The sequence below is a fragment of the Eulemur rufifrons genome, chromosome 1, assembly GCF_041146395.1.
Source record: "Eulemur rufifrons isolate Redbay chromosome 1, OSU_ERuf_1, whole genome shotgun sequence".
Lineage (NCBI taxonomy): Eukaryota > Metazoa > Chordata > Mammalia > Primates > Lemuridae > Eulemur > Eulemur rufifrons.
Genome location: NC_090983.1, coordinates 60,140,009 through 60,159,510, shown reverse-complemented (window position 1 = coordinate 60,159,510; position 19,502 = coordinate 60,140,009). Strand labels below are relative to the sequence as shown.

Here is a 19,502-nt window from a genome sequence, read left to right as displayed (position 1 = left end):
TGGTGCTAATTCAGTGATTAGGTAGAGATAGAAGTTAAATAGGAAATTCAGACAATGTTTTAAATATAGGTACTAAATATTAAAATATAAATAACAGGCCATAGCTACTAGTTTCACAAAATAACTGATGAGATTCAAGGGGAAAGTAGCAAACCTTATAGCCTGGGCAAAGAATTCCTCTTGTTAATAAAATTTTGGATGAGCATGGTTAGTTGGGTTATGCTGAAAGCATGGGGCCTGATTTCTCATGTTATATAATAATAGAAACTGAAGTCAGTGTTTAGAAAATAGAATTGGGTCATTATAATTTTAATGTATATTCCCCTCTCATTGTTTTGACATTATGCCTAATAGTGGATATTTTCCTTATACTAAAGAAAGTCAATTTTTATTTTCACACATTTTTAGTTTTAGGATGTCATATAAACTAAGGATGAATTATAAAGGATCAAATGTCGAAGCCATCAGCTAGTTTAAGCTTTCAGCTAAGTTTGAATATCTTTTGAGGTGTGTTTAATTTGACATCCAGTCTTCATAACTTTTAGAAATTTTAAAGCCTCAGGCTTTCCCAAAGAGCATGTATTTCGCCTCACCTCAAACCATTCTGTTTGATATAAGAGGGATGTCCAGGAAGGTGTGGTTTCTAGTGAGGAAATCTAAAACTCTCTTCCCAGTTTCTCTTGTTACCATTAAGCTTTTTTATTTGTTTTCTAGTTAAGTTAACTCTGAGTTAAGTCCTCTAAAATAATGTTTGTGAACTCAGTATTTAGGAATTAGAGGCAGAGAGCTGATCTGCCGGTTGGAGATAGACAGAATTATTTTATTGCTTAAGATGTGGACGCCATTCAATATCTTCCCACCATAGAGGTTGTTGTGTTAGTGTTAAAGTTATTTGGAGGAATTTGTAATTATGGTTTTATATCAGACTTTCTAGATACAAATTCATAAACTAATAAAGGATTAGGGTAATAGTCTAGGAAGGGAATATATGTGGGTTTTAATCTTTTGGAATTTTACCTGGTAGCTCTACACTGGAAAACTGAAGAGAATTGAAACAATTATTCAACAACTTCAAACATTCTCACTTGAAGTACCTTTTTAGTATTTGTTTTCTAGCCAGTCATTTTTTTTTTTAACTGGTGAGATGAAATTGTGCTGTTAAATATCACACAGTAGTAAGAAATGGCATGAGGCTTATTGCTATTCCTTTCTAAATGATTTTTTAAATTAAACAGAAAATTAGACATTTTTCTTTTTTGGAATGTTTAATAAATTTCTTTTGATATGGCAGACTAAATGAGTGGACTCATAGCTTATTTAGGTGTTTGAACTAAGTCCTCTGCTATGTTTTTGCCAAATTTGTGTGATTCTTTGGTAATTTTCTGTAGATTATCTAGAATGTATCATTTAAAATTCATGTCATAATCATATATGCTTTAACTTTCACATTATTTTGATTATATTTAATGTAATTCTTTTTGTGATTTTGAATGACTGATTATGCTTTTAAAGATTTGAATAATGTTGCAGCCATGCTTGAATGATTATTTTTCAAAGTGAAATTTAGTAGTATAATATGGTGACCTTCACTGCTTACCATTCTTACTTCTCACAGGGGTAAAATCAAGCTGGAGCCATCAAGAATGCAGCTCTGGTGTTTTTTAACCAGCCAAAAGCTCGTGTCACCACTTTTACCCAGGTTACCCAAGCAAGTTGTACATATATAAATACAATCAGTGACTTTTGACTGGCCTGCATGTTACTCAGCTATGTTCCTTGCCCATCCATTGGCAGTAAAATAAAAACACGCACAGCTGCTATTATGCTGAGTCATATAAAGCATGGTCAGGCAAGTCTGACAACCCTAACCTTTTTTCTAAAAAAAGATTTGGTTGCTAATTTTCTTACATAGATTTTAACAGAAATTATATTCAATGAAAAGTAAAAGTGCATGCCTTTATGGATTATTTAATTTCCATTTAATGTTTTGAACATACTTAGGGCCTAAAGGAGAAATGTAGGTGTTTGAAAAACTCTTGCAGAAAAGCTTTCTATCCTCTGCCTTTTTAAAAAATATAGCCCCAATAAGTGTACTTTGTTGGTAATTTTTTGTTTAGTGTCATATTAAGTTTTTCTAAAGGGTAATCTGCAAATTAAAGCAATCCCTTATTCATGTGCAAACTTCCTAAAGGATGTGTTAATGTGATAATAATGTAAATGAATTGGAATGTTTATATTTTGGCTGCTAACAGCATGGGTATAATTTTTATCTGCTTTATTGTAGGGAAAATGGCATTGCTTTATTTAGCAATCAACCAAAAGTATTTTGCATTTAGAATATAATTCCCTTGGAGATTCTGTTTATATTTACCCTAAAACTCCTAGACTGAAAGAAAAGGAATAAATGTCTTTTGTACACCAATTAATAATAATAATGAAAGACTTATAGGTGGTATGCTCATTCTGAAAATAGATGCAGAGTCTGCCTTCTTCATCCTGTTGGCTCCTGTGTGCTTTTTCAGTTTTCTCTCCCCTCTATTTCATCCAGACCTGCTGGGAAACTTTCTCCTGAAGAATATTATTTAAATATATCATTATCTTCAAACTCCTATATAGGAAAAGAACTATGGGCTCTTGCTCCTTTGATGTTTTTAAAATGAAGGACTTCCCTTATCGTGTAACTATAACAATAAGTGTAACACCATATATTCTGTGGGCCCCATTTAGTGGAACATTCATTTCCTGATGTTTAAATCACAGTTTTATGCACAAGTATGTTAAGCAAATTGCTCAATCCAATTTAGTCATTTAAAAAACCCATTAATTAAATACTTTGTCACTTAGATGCAGTTTCCCCTCCTTCTGCTATTAAAACTGTAAATCAACCTTAATACAAGCATATTCAGCTTTTTGAAAGAAACAATGATCATGCCATTCCTGGAGCATTCTTTTATACTTTGGAGAAAAATATTCAGTCACTGACACTCCAGATTTCTGAAAGACAATGCCTTATATATTGGAGGAATGGCGTATAAAATGGGATCCAAGATGTATAGTTGCTAATTGCTCACACTTAAACACAGATACACAGGTACAGAGGGACCAGAGAGAATTATTTTTTCCTATTATGCATTAATTCTTCAGAAAAGCATGAGATTTGGGTTCATTATGATAATGGGCTGTTTTTCCCAGTTTCTTGGAAAGAGGCAAGGTTAGTTTTCTTATTCTCTGAGTATTACAGTTGCCAAGTTCCTGGAGAGAAAAGCATTTGAGGGAAAGTGGGTCAATCAGGTATAGAATCTACCAAGTCTTCCAGTCTGTTAGTGACAAAGGGAGATGGAAAGGCTCTAAATATCTTTAATGTAAGAACAAAATGGGCCAAACACATGTGGCTTTTGGGGCACTATTAATCTGTTGAGGGGAGGCCATGATGATAAAAGGGTTCCCCTTGCCACTCCAAGAAAGATATTAAAGATTGTGCTATTTATGATTTAAAAAATTTTATAATGTATCTATCATAAGCACTAAAATGACTTTCTGGATAATATAGTATCATGAGAATGATTATTTTTATTTTACTATATTCTTTACTTAAAAAATCATACCAATAATTCCTTCTAATGTTAATGTGTCACTTTGGCCTTAAGCTCATTCCAAAGCAGGCAAGACCATCATGTCCATTGTTCCAGTGTTAAGATTTTCTATGTAAAATGATCTTGAGCTCCTTAAGTACAGGTTAGCAACAGGATCCATGTAGAACGAACAATTGCCATTCTTGGAGACCAAAATAGCCAGATAGGAATACTTGATTTAATGTATATTTAAAGTTATTATTTTTTTAAATCCCAATTCTTTTGTTTAATCACATTAGTTAATTTGTTGGCCTTTTGACTAAGATCAAGTGTAATATCTGTACTTATCAGTACAAATCACATTAGAGTATACCTCTCTTTTTCCAAGTTATATATTCATACAATATTTACTAGTTACATTTTCTTAAAAATGTATCCTAGCTTCATAATGAGAAATAAGGGTGCCTATGAAAACTTTAAGAGGAAGTGATGTTTTCCTTTTTCTGTGGTGATTAGTGATTTTTAAAAATAATTTACTTCCATTTACTTTATGAAGGAAGGTTATTAGTTTGGCACTTTGATGTTTAATAGTAATTTATCATTGGTGTGGAAAGTAAAAGTTTGACATACAGTATTTAAAATAACAAAATGAAATAGTATATCTTGATGTTTACTAGATCATTAAGCAAAGTATGATTTGCCCTGCTTAACTCATATGACTATAATTACCCCAAACTTAGAAGAATCCCAGCAGATTTTCAATAAAGAATCCTATAATATGAGGCATCCACCAAAAAAAATTGAATTAATATTTCAACCTGAAAGTGAATGATTTCCAGTGCTCTTCAGAACAAATAAAATTGGCTATTGTTTGATCTCTTTATTATCTTGATATTGGAGTACATTCATATTTTGTTAAAGTTTAACTAGGCAAGGACTACTCTAACAATATCATTCAGTCCACTTGTTTCCTGATAAATATTTAAAAGTGAAGGTAGTAAAAACAGAATCTAAATATCCAATTTTACCAAAGGGCAGTATAGGACTCGTCAAACTGGGTCTACTTCTAGCCAGTTCATATTTTTATCTCTTACTTATCTGGTATTTTGGAGTGAAAGATGCCCAAATTGGAGCATTTACAGGCAACCTCTATCTGAAAATTCTTTAAGTGTATGAGTTGTAACAGTTCCATATAATGATATACATTTGACAGTTCTAATTGGTGAATTTACACTACACTTAGGTTGATTATAATTATGACCTTTTCTGAAGCTGAAGATTTTTATATTCTTAATTTGATTCATTTGATTTTTTATGGGCTTTTTATGCATTTGAAATACTTTAGTCAACATATTTTATAATATTGTAATATTTTCCTCTAATGTGATTTTAAGAAAGTCATTAATTGGTATCATACAGAAAGGTTTTATAAATCACAATTTCTTGCCTACATTTCAGGTTTATTGCTTAAAGTAAACTTTTTGTTTATGACATATTCCAATGTGTAGTTAGCTGTACATTAATGCATATCAAAATTATAAATATAACTTACATTAATACTAAAGCTCATGGTTAAAAATATGGAAATCAGCAGTCTCACAATATTATCTTGAAATTACAATATTTAATTACATGTCCAAGCTATTGATAAAGGATGGGTTTACTTGCGAATAATCAAAGAAAGTCTCTAGCAAATCCTGGCAGAATGGGGCACAGAAGTCCTAGAGTCCAACCGTTGATTCACTTTGACTTTTGACAAGATGATTAAACCCACATTTCCTTTTCTAAATAGATATTAGATTGGCTGATGTTAAGGGTTGATGTGCAGCTTAGATTCTTTGTTATTTGTAAAACGAGTGCCAGAAATGCAAAAGTATATACAGGTATTACATGTGACAGATCCTCTGCTGCTCCACTTCAGGGAAAGATGTGGAAGGATGAGATTGCTGCATAAAGAGGTTCCATTCACCACTGTGACTATAGATTCATGTACATAAAGTGAAAAGAGGGAAAACACTATCAAAATAATTCAGTAGTAGTTTTCCTAACTCCAGAGTTAAACTACATTTATTTCAGAGACTGATCTTTGGTCTGGACAATAAGCAGCATGGTTTTGAGATAGCACTCCTAATTCTAAGAGTTATTGATCATTGCTTACATAATTCAGAAACTTGAAGGATTTGTGTTACTCTGAAATTAAGAGAGAATATTATTTTCATATTCTTTTGAATGTAAAAGTAAGTAGCAGATAGGAGGTGTTAGCCAGTAGTGGTTGAATTAAAAAGTCCATGCACTGGTCATTCATTCATTTAATTCAACAAATATTTATTAAACACAAAAATTGGGAATAGGTGCTAGGGATACAAAGATGGTAAAAACATGATCATTGCTAAAACCATAAATCCGGTGAGATACATCTTCTAGAAACACACAATACTTTCAAACTGCACTTTTAGAAAAGTGTGACCTTTAGATAGGTAAATATTTGGCTTTAGGAAAAAGGTATCTATTAATTCTATACCAACACTAAGGCGCTGCCCTTAAATAAAAGGGAACAATGTTCATTCTACTATTTTTAATATGATTTAAATAAAAGAAAATATAGGAATGCCTTTTATAATTAGAATTTCCAGAGCTAATGAATGAAAAGCAATTTTTTAAAAACTTCTAAATGGTTGTCATTTGCAACCAAGTATGGCAAACTCTGGTTAGTAGTCTCTAATTTTAACCTTGTATCAAACTATTTGGTGAATTGTCAATTTGAACAAGCTATTGAAAACAGACAATTCATCTATTCATTCGTTCATTCATTCAATATTTAATGAAAAACATGTTGGCAATTCAGTGTGTTCCTTGTATTTGGTGTATTATCCATAGGGCCTAGGGTGCATTGTCCCTGCCCCTAAATGTCTTACAAGCAGGGTAAGGAGACCAAAATCCATCTGTCCGAAACAATTTGACCCACGCCTTATCAAAGGTCAAAATGAATGGTAAACCACAAAAAGAATTATGAACAGTCTAGTGCACATATTGTAGGTGAAGATGGAATGGAAGAAATGAGGAGTCCAGATTTGTTGGAGAGACTCTATGACAGGGAGGAAGCATGATTGTGCAAAATAGTAAAGATGGGAATCTGTGTGGTGACACAAGTCTTCCCGAAGACACCTAAAGTGTTAGCAGCCCAGCTACTTGGCAGTAGGAGTGATAGTCGATGTTACAGGCAACCTATTTAAACTTTTGCACATTTTGAACCAGGATTTCCAGTATCTTCATTCCTGTAATACATTGTCTAGTGACATCTCCCAATCGCCACCGAAGGCTAGCCTTCATTCTGTTATGAAGTCTTTCATTCATTTATTCATCCATCCATTCATTTTTTAACCAAATTTATTGAGTACCTGCAAATCACTCAGCACTGATAGAGGCTCTGAAATAGCCATTCACCAATGCCAGCCTGAGCACATGGAGGACTCCTAATACAGATGCTCATTTTTTCCTTGAGCCCACATTCTGTGTTTGCAGTGTGATCCTTATTCCTAAAAGGAATATTTTTCATTTCTTATTGTGGGCTGTGTGTAGTTAGACTAGGTGTGACTAAGCTTCGATTTTTTTGATTACCTTGTTATGTTTTAACATCCTACAAATGACAAGATCAGTATTATCAGGGCCCTAATATGTAACAGCTTCATATGAATTAAACAGACTAAAATGAGAGTATATTTTAATCATTCCTTAGTCAATTATACATATATATAAGCAAAGCTATACTTATCTCAGAAAGAGTCCAAACCAAAGACAATAGATAGGAAATCAGGAAATGTCTAAAAAATTAGAACTTTTGTAATAAATCTTCTCACTTTGATATTTCATCTTAGAACAAAATATATTCAAATTTTAATGACAAACATATTATGATTATTTGTCTAGTATTGTGATATGCCTGATAAGTGGAAAAAGAAATCAACAACCTTTAAGCCCCTTATAATATATATTCTTTGATGTAACTATTTTGGACAAATTAAAAAATAATCTCCAAACCAATTCTAAGAAGGCAGAAGATTTTATTCTATCATTGGTATTGTTCAATTACATGAGATAAAAGCATTTTAAATCTCATATATATCATACATCAATATTTTTACTTCATCAGCACCACTATGTTTAGTAAATATTTTATAGAAAGAAAATTATTATAAAATAAAGAAACCATCTTCTTAAGGAAAATTCATATAACCCTTGGGCCAAATATAGTATAATATTTTCAATCTGACTAGAGCATCCATTTTATTCTAGTTTAACATAGTTCAGTGTGCATTTTATCATGTGCTTACCTCATCCCCTTTATAAAGTAGCTCTTATCAGCTCAACCATTTCCTAATGTTATGCACTAATGGTAATAACATTGTAACAGGTCCGAGAATGCTGTGGCCCAAACTACTCTGATTCCGTGTGGCACTCACACCTGGCCCTACATCATTCCTGCGGCATTTTAAGACCAGGTTAAAGACTGGGATCCCTTCATTTAAGCTGATCCCAAGAATGGCCTGATCTGGCTAAAGTTTATTGCATTTCAAGATTTAAGACTTCTTTCTATTATATTTTTCTTTTGGTGATATTTGGTTTAACCTAAAGGAAAACAAAACAACCACCAAAGATTCATTTCTGCCTGTACTAACAGGACAGGTAAGAGTGCCAGAGTAACAAGTAGTTTCCAAATGCACAATGAAACACAGGAGTGCATTGGCCAAAGAGAATGCGAAATATCAGCTCTTGCTATATAGCTAACAATGTGCTGCTCTTTTTGGAATTAGAAAAATTATAGAATAGATTTAATAACAACCAGTGGTATATGTTTTCATGTCAATGAAAAGTGGATAAATTTAGATTGTTGCTGTTTATGTGCATTTGATCAAATCTTTTCTGTATTTGACATGAAAATACACTTCTGCAGCTTTTGTTGGTTGGGTCACAATTTTAGAATAAAACAAACGATACCATTTGCAAACTAATTTACAAAAGCAAGATCACAGATGACCATATGACTCTGGCAGCTTACATAAGCTTTCTGCAGGATTTTATTTTAGAATCTGTATACGTGGGTTCAAACAAAAAGTTATTTCAGTTAACACCATAATTTAAAGAAAAAAATATACTATGGTGCTGTGTCTAATCTTGTGACCCCACACCTTTACCAAAGCGGATTGGCATTATGTTTAAGTTATTCTTAAATTACAGATCAAGAAAATGCATACAGAAGACTAGGGGGCACGCCTAATGAATTTTTGTGTTTAGATTAAAGAAAATAACTAAAAGCTTTTCTGTGGGATTGATTTTCAGAAGCTAAATGCAACTACTAGTTCATCTGAAGGCAGCACAGTTGACATAGGAGCTCCCGCTGAGGGAGAACAACCTGAGGTTGAACCTGAAGAATCCCTGGAACCTGAAGCCTGTTTTACAGAAGGTAAGCAAAACCCTGGCAGAAATGAATCTTTGGTGGTTGTAGTCTCCTTTTCTCTATCTGTATGTTCTGTCTATGTCTATCTATCAACTATCTATGCAGTAATTGTCTATACCTGTCTACCAACTGTTCATTTCTTTGCTAATTTTTTACATTTTGTATATCAAAACAAAGGCAATTTTTAAAAGGTAAAATTCAATTCACATAATTAAGTATTGTTATTTTTATAGACTCTGTTCAACTCTAAGAAATGCTACTAAGTGGCTTTTCTGTGGCCCTCTACAGTATCTTACATGAGAGAAAACCAAATCACACATACCTCTCTATGGTTTAAAAAAATAAAAGAAAAGATTTAAAGAAATGAAAGAAGTAATTTGCCATTTATTTTTTCATTCTGTAGTGGGTACTTTGTCATTCTGTAATGGGTACTAATTGAGAAATGTACATTTAAATTTGTTCTTGAGTAATAGTTCCCTGTATCGGTTAAGGTCAAATATTTTTCATTATTTCTGAGAAAAAATAGGTAATAAAAAGGTCAAAATAGGATGTGAGTCATACGATACAGGGCAACATGTCATTGGAGTAATCTCAACAGGATTTTCTGAAGAAAGCTAAAATTATGTTATTTGAAGTATGGCTCAATTATCTATTGTAATAATAATGCTGTGTGTCAAGCCACCTAAAACCCTGGGCTCTAAGCTGTGTACTTTTCCAGTCTTGACTCCTAACTTTTTCTGTGAAACTCACAGACTTTCCTTCCACTAAGTTCTGCTTGTATCATTGATTCTCCATCATTCTAGCTTCATGTTCTAGATATGATTCTTATATGGCCTTCAAGATCTAGGTTCTGAGTATGAGTATAATAATATAACATTTTTATTACCTATCTTTGTTCAAATCTATCTCCTCCATAAAGCTCGGAAATCAAACTTTACGGAAAAACTCTCATAGTACTTTGTCTTGTGATAATTGCTGCTTTTTATACCTATAGAATTTGCAGACAAATCACCACAACTTAAAATGCACATTTTTTGAGGGTAAGCCTATGTTTTACGTGCTATAGTATAATTTGTCCAATTCAATTCTTTGACTATAGCAGGTATTCAATGAACATATGTTGAAGAGCCTTTGATCTCATGGTTCACAAATTATACAAAACTGTTTATTACATTGCTGCTGGTAATGGCCTGAATTAATGCAATATATATCCCATAATAATGGAATAGTTATATAAATTCTAGTAATCTTATTTAAAGAAATATTATGAAATAGTTCACAAATCTATTTACTTGTAATAAGATGAGAAAAAGTATTTATTATACCATTTAGTAAACTAATCAGAATTCACACATATGTAATGTCCACATGGGGGGGTGCAGTGGCTGACGCCTATAATCCTAGCACTCTGGGAGGCGAGAGGAGCCCTTGAGCTCAGGAATTCCAGACCAGCCTGAGCAAGAGCAAGACCCTGTCTCTACTAAAAATAGAAAAATTAGCTGGGCATCATGGCACACACCTATAGCCCCAGCTGCTCGGGAAGCTAAGGCAGAAGGATCACTTGAGCCCAAGAGTTTGAGGTTGCTGTGAGCTAGGCTAATACCACTGCACTCTACTCAAGGCAACAGATTGAGATTGTCTCAAAAAAAAAAAAAAATCCATATAGAGTGGAATTACACTCATAAGATAAGGGCAGGATGGAAATATCATCTTTTGGCAATTGTATTTTTCTTTTGGTTTTTCCATTTTTTATATATGTTTTTACAAGGTAATATAATCCATTATAGTAGTCCTATAAGCATAAAAATAAATATTTTTAACAAATGATTAAAAAGCCATATAGATGATTTTGATTTCTATAAGTAGAAGCCTTCTTAAATTATTTAGAGTGTATTATCAAGTAATAATATAGATGAATCTCTCACCAACACAAATCTACCTAATCAAAGAGTAATTATGTTTTCTCTATTTGCTGTCACATATTTTAGACTGTGTACGGAAGTTCAAATGTTGTCAGATAAGCATAGAAGAAGGCAAAGGGAAACTCTGGTGGAATTTGAGAAAAACTTGCTATAAGATAGTGGAGCACAATTGGTTTGAAACCTTCATTGTCTTCATGATTCTGCTGAGCAGTGGGGCTCTGGTAGGTGATACGTGGTCCACCCCATCTTTTAACTGAAATCCTTTCCCTTCGATTAACCTCATATTACCCATTTTTTAAGTAAGGTGTTTGTGAGAATGAGGGCAAGTATGTGTGATATGTTTAACACAGTGTGAGAGGTTCAATAAATAGCAACTTTTATCACTGTGTCTGGCGTAGTCCTCAGATGAAATCAAACTCAGATCATTATGGTTTCTCATAATGTTTAAAGAAGGATCTTTCTGACTTTTAATCATCAGAGGCAGTTCTTATTAAGAATGGCAATGTAGATATGATATAGGATTATCAGCTAAATATCAAACTGCTTCACAGAAGCTCCATGCTGCAGGGAACTCATCTGTCTGGTTCACACTGATTTGCTACTGCCAACCACAGTGAGTGGCAAATAGTAGGCTAACTTAATTACTGACTTGTAGCAAAGCAAAAGCATTATAAACTTAATTTATGTCTAATTTCATTCAACGGAATGATCAATTTGGTCAAAATATTTATTAATATAATGAAAATGGTGTGACCCATTTTCCCAATTGGTGACACAAATGTGGTTGCATTCCTCTTATTTTTTTCGATTAGGTAATAGAGTATTTGCTGAGTTGATTTCATTAGCAGGATTATTGCATTGTCTCTGGAGGCCTCTAGGCCCACTTCTGATTTGACCAGGAATCCTGTGTTCTGTCATGTACTGATTCAATCCAAAGAAGGGTCAGCGTAGCTTTTTAATGCCAAATGGAAAGGGAACTACGAAGTCTCCTCAGTGACTAGTGCCCTTGCTATGTTAGCTCTTGGTTCTCAACTATACCCAGTCAGATCTCACCAAAAGGCACAAACATGTTGGCACAGTAGCTGGCTTCTGAGGGGCCTCAGCTTCAGCTGAGCCCCAAAGGCTTATAAGCTTATAAGTCTTATAAGCCCATGAAGGCTTATAAGCTGAACCCAAAAGCCTTTATGTCTTTGTGTGAAGCCCTGGTCACAAGCCCTGATCCCTTGTTCTCTAAAAAAGAAAAATTTCCCTTGTTTTTGATCTAGGCCACCGGATCCCCCTGATAATTTTTCCTGTAAGAAGATTGAGTTGGATAGATGGGTCTTTTCATTCCAGAAGTTTCAAGGGTTTCTGCGAATGAGTTCCCTACCCTTTCCCAAGGGCTCTGCGAAATTATGTAAGAAGGAACTTCCAGACATACACGCACATGTACACAGAGAGAGACAGAGAGAGAGAGAGATGGCCATCCTTTTCCTTTTCCCTAGGCTGAGGGGCCTCCTCGCCTTTATCTGCATTACTGGGAGGGCACATTCCAGTGAGTCTGCACTGAACAAGACAGAGCTACTCCCACATGACTTCCCACCTTCTACTCTAGACAGAAGCAACTGGCAAGCTCTCAAACACTTCAGGTTCTTTTGGGATACTCTGATCCCAAAATTTAAAAATTATTTGAGTTCTTTGATTGACTGAAACACCCAGTCAATAGTCATTTGTGTACAGATAACTATAAAGGAAAATGCAGCCATAAGAATCACTAAGCCTTCCAGCTTAGGCTCCTGCTAACAGGCTTGCATCATTTTCTTTTCTAAGAAGACATCAATTAGAGACTGATGGTAACAATAAAATTTAATAGAATTCTTTCACTTACAGGCCTTTGAAGACATATATATCGAGCAGCGGAAAACCATTAAGACCATGTTAGAATATGCTGACAAGGTTTTCACTTATATATTCATCCTGGAAATGCTGCTAAAGTGGGTTGCATATGGTTTTCAAATGTATTTTACCAATGCCTGGTGCTGGCTAGACTTCCTGATTGTTGACGTGAGTATTTTGCAGTTTTCTGTTTCATTTGTTGGCATGTGATGATGTGTACTAGTCTAGCCATGGTGCTTGGCACATAGTAGGTACTCAGTAAATACTGCATCAGACCAAATATTAGTGGTGTTTCCCGTTTGCAGTAAAAGAATGCCCCAAAACAATTTTTGCCAACTTAAATAATATATACTTTCATAGATGAAACAGTCAAATGCCATCTTGTTATAGTTATTGACTTAGTTTCTAATTAATATTTGAAATTTCAAGTTATACAAAATAATATATGAACTTAGAAATTTTGCTTTTTTCACTCTGATATTTCACAAAATAGCTGTATTTCAATTCTTCATGGGCATCTTTGATATTAGTATCTTTGTCATCACTAGCGCCAGCTGAGAAGTTTTTGTCACACAGATGGATTATTAATTATAAAGAAATTTGAAAGTCCAAAAAGCAAGAGACGTCACTGGATTTTTACAATGCTAGAAACAAACTGGCTATTGACCAATTATTTAAAGGTTTTATTAAATGGCATTGGTGTTGAAATAAAGTAAGAATATGAGAATTTTAAAATAATTGAATATGAGACAGATCTGCTGTTAAATGTAACTTATAAAGGCTACATGCAGAATTACATTAAAAGTCTTCTGGCAATGAAATAAGACAATAAATAATATTTAAAACTACATATGTTTAGACATTACAAATGATGGGAAAATGTACGCAAACTATAACCATTCCTTTAATTGTATAATGGATTTATGTATACTATTTTTCTCTATATTCTATATGTGGTTATGATAGCTTGGAAAATTCATTATAAAAATATCTGATATTTACCTAAGAATAAGGCATTAAGTAAACATTACTTGTATATAAAGAAATCTAGCTATCCTGTAGCAAGCACTCATATTACCTAAAATACACTGATACTTACCTTTTCAGATTTAAGAAAACTATTATGATAGTATATTAAACTGATCAATACTTAGCTTTAAATCAAATGTGCTTATTGTTCACCTGTTTTGTTATAAAACATACAAATATAAGTAAGTCATTTTTCGATCCTGTGGGAGCTTACAGTCAAATAGTGAGGACAGATATGCAGACAATGACAAGTTGACACCTGTGATTAGAAGTGCCATTCCCTTCCCTTTAGGAGGGAGGAAAGGCTTCATGAGGGAAGTGGAGTGTGAGCTGGAGTTTGAGGGACAAGAATTTCAGCAGGCACAGATAAGGAAGCGACACATGTTAAAACTTTGATGCATGACGTGCAGGGCCGGTTCCAGAAACAAGTGGTCCCCTAGGGTAAGCACAGAGTGCCAGAGGGTGAGAGGAAGCATTTGTAATTGGATGGTAAGGTAAGACAGGTAAGTTAAAGAACAGTTTGAAGAACCTGAGATGCCATCCAAGGAAATTTGGGCCCTTGATTTAGTAAAGAGGAAGCTGTTGAAGAATTACATATAGAAAAGTGATAGGACCAGCTTGGTGTTTTAGGGAGAGAAGTTTGGTGGGGCTGTGAATGGTGGAATAGAACCAGGATTATTTAGACACCAAGAGACCAGTTAAGAGATTGCTGAAATGCTGCAGGAAAAGAAGGCTTAAATGTATCTCCTTTTCACCTTTAGCTACACAAGTCACGTAAAATTGGATATTTTACCATCTCTTTTAATCAGCCAATCAATATTACCCCTTCAGAATATTTTTCATGTGTCTAACTTTTATCTTTCGTCCTTTAACTAATGCCTATCTCTTTTTGGTTCTGACTTCAGAGAAGGTAAAGTACCATAGGTCCTCATACCTTATATGCAGAAAATATTCACAATTCATGATAATTCAGTAACTGTTTTTCAATTATCTGTGAAGAGGGACTTCCAAAGACTAAAAGTTTAGCTTTTATAAACTATATAAACCGTGTAAGATAAAATGTTTATCTCTTTTTTCTGTATGCAAGAGGTTTCACTTTCAAATTGCATGTGCAAAATTAGTTTGAGTAAGTCCAGTTTCTTTGCAACAATTTTGTGTGTGCTTCACTTATTCTTATTAAAAAATACCTTTTTCAAGTATCTATTAACACTGTACTCCTAAAAGCTATATTACACATTTATTTCTGTTTATCTGCTTTTGGAATTCAGGGCATTTTAGGACAAAATATCTTGTCTTAGCTTATATAATTTTAATGAATTTTTCTACATATTTTCAAAGAAAATTGGGCTTGTATATGCCATCTATGACAGTTTTTCTTTTTCTTTTTAGCTGAGACTTTATGATTTTCATTAACTACATTAGTCATCTGTATGAACGACTAAAGAAAACATACTTCTTATAATTCCTAATTAATTATACTAAAATCTCAACTTTTTTCAGTTCACTGATTTTAAGCCTGGGCCTTTTTTAATGTGTTCATGTTAATATTGTTCATATTCACCAGTGGTTTGCATAGTAGACCAAGTTTTAATTTCCCTTTCAGGTCTGCTAAACAACATGAGAAATGAAACAGTAATAAAGTTCTACAGATCTGTAGATGAACATGACATTTCTGTCTGTCTGTCTCTCTCTCTTTTTTTTTTTTTCTGGCTTTGCTTTTAATTTTTTCAAAAAGGTTTTCTGTCAAAAATATTGAAAAGAGATGTGTAGCATTTTTTTAAATAAGCTTGTGACAGTGGTTCCAAAAGAGAAAAGCGGGGTCACAGGCCAGCATCATTAGTCTCTCCAGGGAACTTGTACAAATGCAAATTCTCAGGCCCCACCCCAAATCTACTAAATCAGACCTCTGCCAGCTATCAGTGTTTTTAACAAGCCCCTGGGTGATTTCAAAACTCACTAAAATTTGAGAATTATTGGTTTATTGCATAGAGCCAGGTTGAACTGTGTAGACATTTTTGTCTGTATATAAGACAATTGTGTTGCTTTTTCTGTATAGGTCTCATTGGTTAGCTTAACTGCAAATGCCTTGGGTTACTCAGAACTTGGTGCCATCAAATCCCTCAGGACACTAAGAGCTCTGAGGCCCCTGAGAGCCTTATCCCGGTTTGAAGGAATGAGGGTAAGACCAAATGCTTAGAATTTGTTGCAATTATAATTGAGAACATACCGACACTATGTACCTTAGAAATGGAAAACGTATAGAGAATTTGTGTCTTCTATTAATATATTCATACTGACATAATCAATCAATAATATTTATCAGATGTCCATAATACTTGGCATGGTATATATCACAGAATATAATGCTTGAATGACTGTTTCTAATTAACCAGATTTTCACTTGGTGGGAAATCTCTATCAGATTGTGTAGGCTGCTGATCTGAATCAAGATTAGTTATGTTCATTCTATTTATAAATGTGCAGGAAACCCTACTCACTATAATTTAAAACTACCAAATCATTACTCATTTCTTCACTGCTACATATGATGTACTTTGAGCCCTTTGAAGACCGAATCTGGCTTTTAGTATTCAAACACAGGCTGAGATGGCTAAAAAGTAGGTCAACTGTGGAAATCAAGCACTCATTTAGAAAGGTGGTACAAAGGAACAGGGAGGAATTTGTGCTGACATTTGTCATCCCCTGGGGCACAAAACCTGAGACCACAAGCCCTCACCACCTAGAAAATGATACTGTCCTGTCTCAGCGGTTTTAGAAAATAATGTTTTTTGTGGTATTTGAAAATAGTTACTTAGACTCCATCTGAATGTTGCAAATACAACCAAAGATGAATAATGTGTATAGGTGTGGGTCTGTGTATGTTTGTATATGAATGGTTACATAGAAAGGAATTGTTAGCTGTTAAATTCTTTTCACTTTACCAACTTGAAATCAGTTTTTGCAGTAGTGGACTTAATAAACAAAGGGTATCAAACTTTCAGCACTAGAATAATTTTTCTATTTTCTGTGTAAAATTTGGTCTCCAAGTGTTCTCATTTACCCTCGAATTTTGGATAGCAAATTGTAGAGTTTACATGATTTTTAAAAACAATTGAGATGTTCACATGATAAGCTTATTTCTATACTCATGTCATTCATTACTTTTACTCTTACTTATTCTTTGTATTTGTTATTAGTTCCATTCTTTGAGGAAAATTTTCTATATGTATGCCCTTACCTATTAAGAAAACATTCTACAATATAAAACTTACTTTATACTTTTCTGAGTTATAATTTTAAAATTCTTAGTTGGAGCTACCATACTCTAGTTTCTATCTAATGTTCAACTTTGAAATGGATATATTTTCTATCAGTTGGCTGTTATTTTTTTTATGTTTAAAAATAAGTAAAAGTAAGTAATTATTTGTTGTTGGCTTTTTACTTATTTTTCCTTCTCATTCTGTGCCAGGTTGTTGTAAATGCTCTTTTAGGAGCCATTCCATCCATAATGAATGTACTTCTGGTTTGTCTGATCTTTTGGCTAATATTCAGTATCATGGGAGTGAATCTCTTTGCTGGCAAGTTTTACCATTGTATTAACTATACTACTGGAGAGATGTTTGATGTAAGCGTGGTCAACAACTATAGTGAATGTAAAGCCCTCATAGACAGCAATCAAACTGCCAGGTGGAAAAATGTGAAAGTAAACTTTGATAATGTGGGACTTGGATACCTTTCTCTGCTTCAAGTAGTAAGTAACCAGTTTATTATTCTCTGTGATGTATAATTTAAATGAGCCTAAAATTCTTCTTCCCCACAATGATATAGAATGACTATTATCCAAAAGATAAAACAAGCATTGGTGAAGATGTGGAGAAAAAGGAACCCTTGCACATTGTTGGTGGGAATGTAAATTAGTACAGCCATTATGGAAAACAGTATAGAGTTTGCTCAAAAAATTAAAAATAGAACCATTATATGATCCAGCAATCCCATTACTCGGTATATATCCAAAGGAAATGAAATCAGTGTATCAAAGAGATATCTGTACTTCCATACCCATTGCAGCATTATTCACAATAGCCAAGATATAAAAGTAACCTGAATGTCCATCAAAAGATGAAGGAAGAAAATGTGATATACGTATGTGTGTATACACATACACACACAATGGAATAATATTCAGCCTTAAAAAAGAAGGAAATCCTGTCAGTCCTTTCAATAGCATGGATGAAACTGGAAGACATTATTATGTCAAATAAAATAAACCAGCTACAGAGAGACAAATACCACATAAACTCACTTATATGTAGAATCTTAAGAAGAAGAGAGTGGATTGGTCATCACCAGGGGTTGTGGGTAGAGGAATGGGAGATGTTAATCAAAGTATACAAAATTTCATTTAGATGGGAGGAATAAATTGTCGATATCTATTGTACAGCATGGTGACTTTAGTTAATACAAATGGATTGTATACTTGAAAAATCACTAAGTAGATTTTATGTTTTCTCATCGTGAAAAAATGGTAAGTATGTGAGATAATGTATATGTTAATTGGCTTGAGTTAGCCATTCCGCAATATATATATATTTATTTTAAAACATTGTTTTATATAGCACATATATATAAATTTTAGTTGTCAATTAAAAAGTAATTTTTTTAAAGGCAATTAAAACAAAAATGCATATACTTTTTAGGAACATTATATTGATGCAATAAACTATATAGAAAGAATAAAATAAAATAAAATTCTTCTTCCTCAGTGTTTGCAAATACTTCTTTATGGCCACCTTCTTCATGTTTGCTGAGCTATCTTTTAAGCACCATATTGGAAACCGGATGTCTCTATGAAGTTTATAGTCTCTCAGACTATGCATTAGGTAGCCCAGAAGAAGTCTTTTGTTACTGAGATTTCTATTTAGGTTTCCATAGTTTTCCCCCATCTCTACTCTGAGCGAAGTAGAGATGCTGGCTGGTTCTGGGGAGGTTGGAAACGTGGGTACGTGTTGGGGGAGTGGCAGATTTCTACACTCCTTCTCAAGTCCCAGTCTCTAAACCCTTGTCAGGTCTGCACACACCCAAACCTCACCACCAACATAACCAGACTCCTCACCTTCACACCCTCACCCAGACTCCCACTCCGTTCCTGCCTTTCTGCCTCCTAGTTGAACACTTCCAGGTAGAAAGATTGCTCTCTTACAAATGAAAATCAAGGCTATTATGTCTGCTATAAATTCTTAAGAATTCATTCAGCTCCTCAACTGACCACAGTATGTCATGGCCACTGACTCCTGGAGGCAAAGCATCTACACAGTCCTCAATCCTATAAGAATAGTCAGGGGAGGGGCAGCACCTGTGGCATCAAGGAACCGAAAACATGTCCAAGACTTGTTTTCAGGATTCCTGTGTCCGCACAACAGAAAACAAATGTTTAAAAGAGTAAATGCAGTTGAATATATTTGTTTTCAGATAAGGAAACTGCTGCTTCTTATAGAATAATTGCCTCAAAATAGTGTGTTTAACAATATTAAGGATATTTCAAGAATAAATGCTCATGAATGGTGATTGGTGATAATACCATTTAGAAAAGATTTTTAAAAAATGGTGAACTAACATGTCTTGTATTAACCTGGATGGAACTGGAGACCA

At 33.8% G+C, this 19,502-nt stretch overlaps 1 protein-coding gene across 8 annotated transcripts in view; it reads left to right on the top strand.

The window, feature by feature from the left end:
- LOC138385555 (sodium channel protein type 2 subunit alpha) overlaps positions 1–19,502 on the top strand; it is a 126,331-nt gene that overhangs the window by 93,635 nt on the left and 13,194 nt on the right. For all 8 annotated transcript variants that reach the window (XM_069471924.1, XM_069471926.1, XM_069471923.1 and 5 more), the window contains 5 exons: positions 8,910–9,033; positions 11,016–11,170; positions 12,819–12,992; positions 15,910–16,032; positions 17,323–17,604. In XM_069471924.1, the coding sequence (XP_069328025.1) occupies positions 8,910–9,033; positions 11,016–11,170; positions 12,819–12,992; positions 15,910–16,032; positions 17,323–17,604 (858 nt within the window). The remainder of the gene's footprint in view (positions 1–8,909; positions 9,034–11,015; positions 11,171–12,818; positions 12,993–15,909; positions 16,033–17,322; positions 17,605–19,502) is intronic.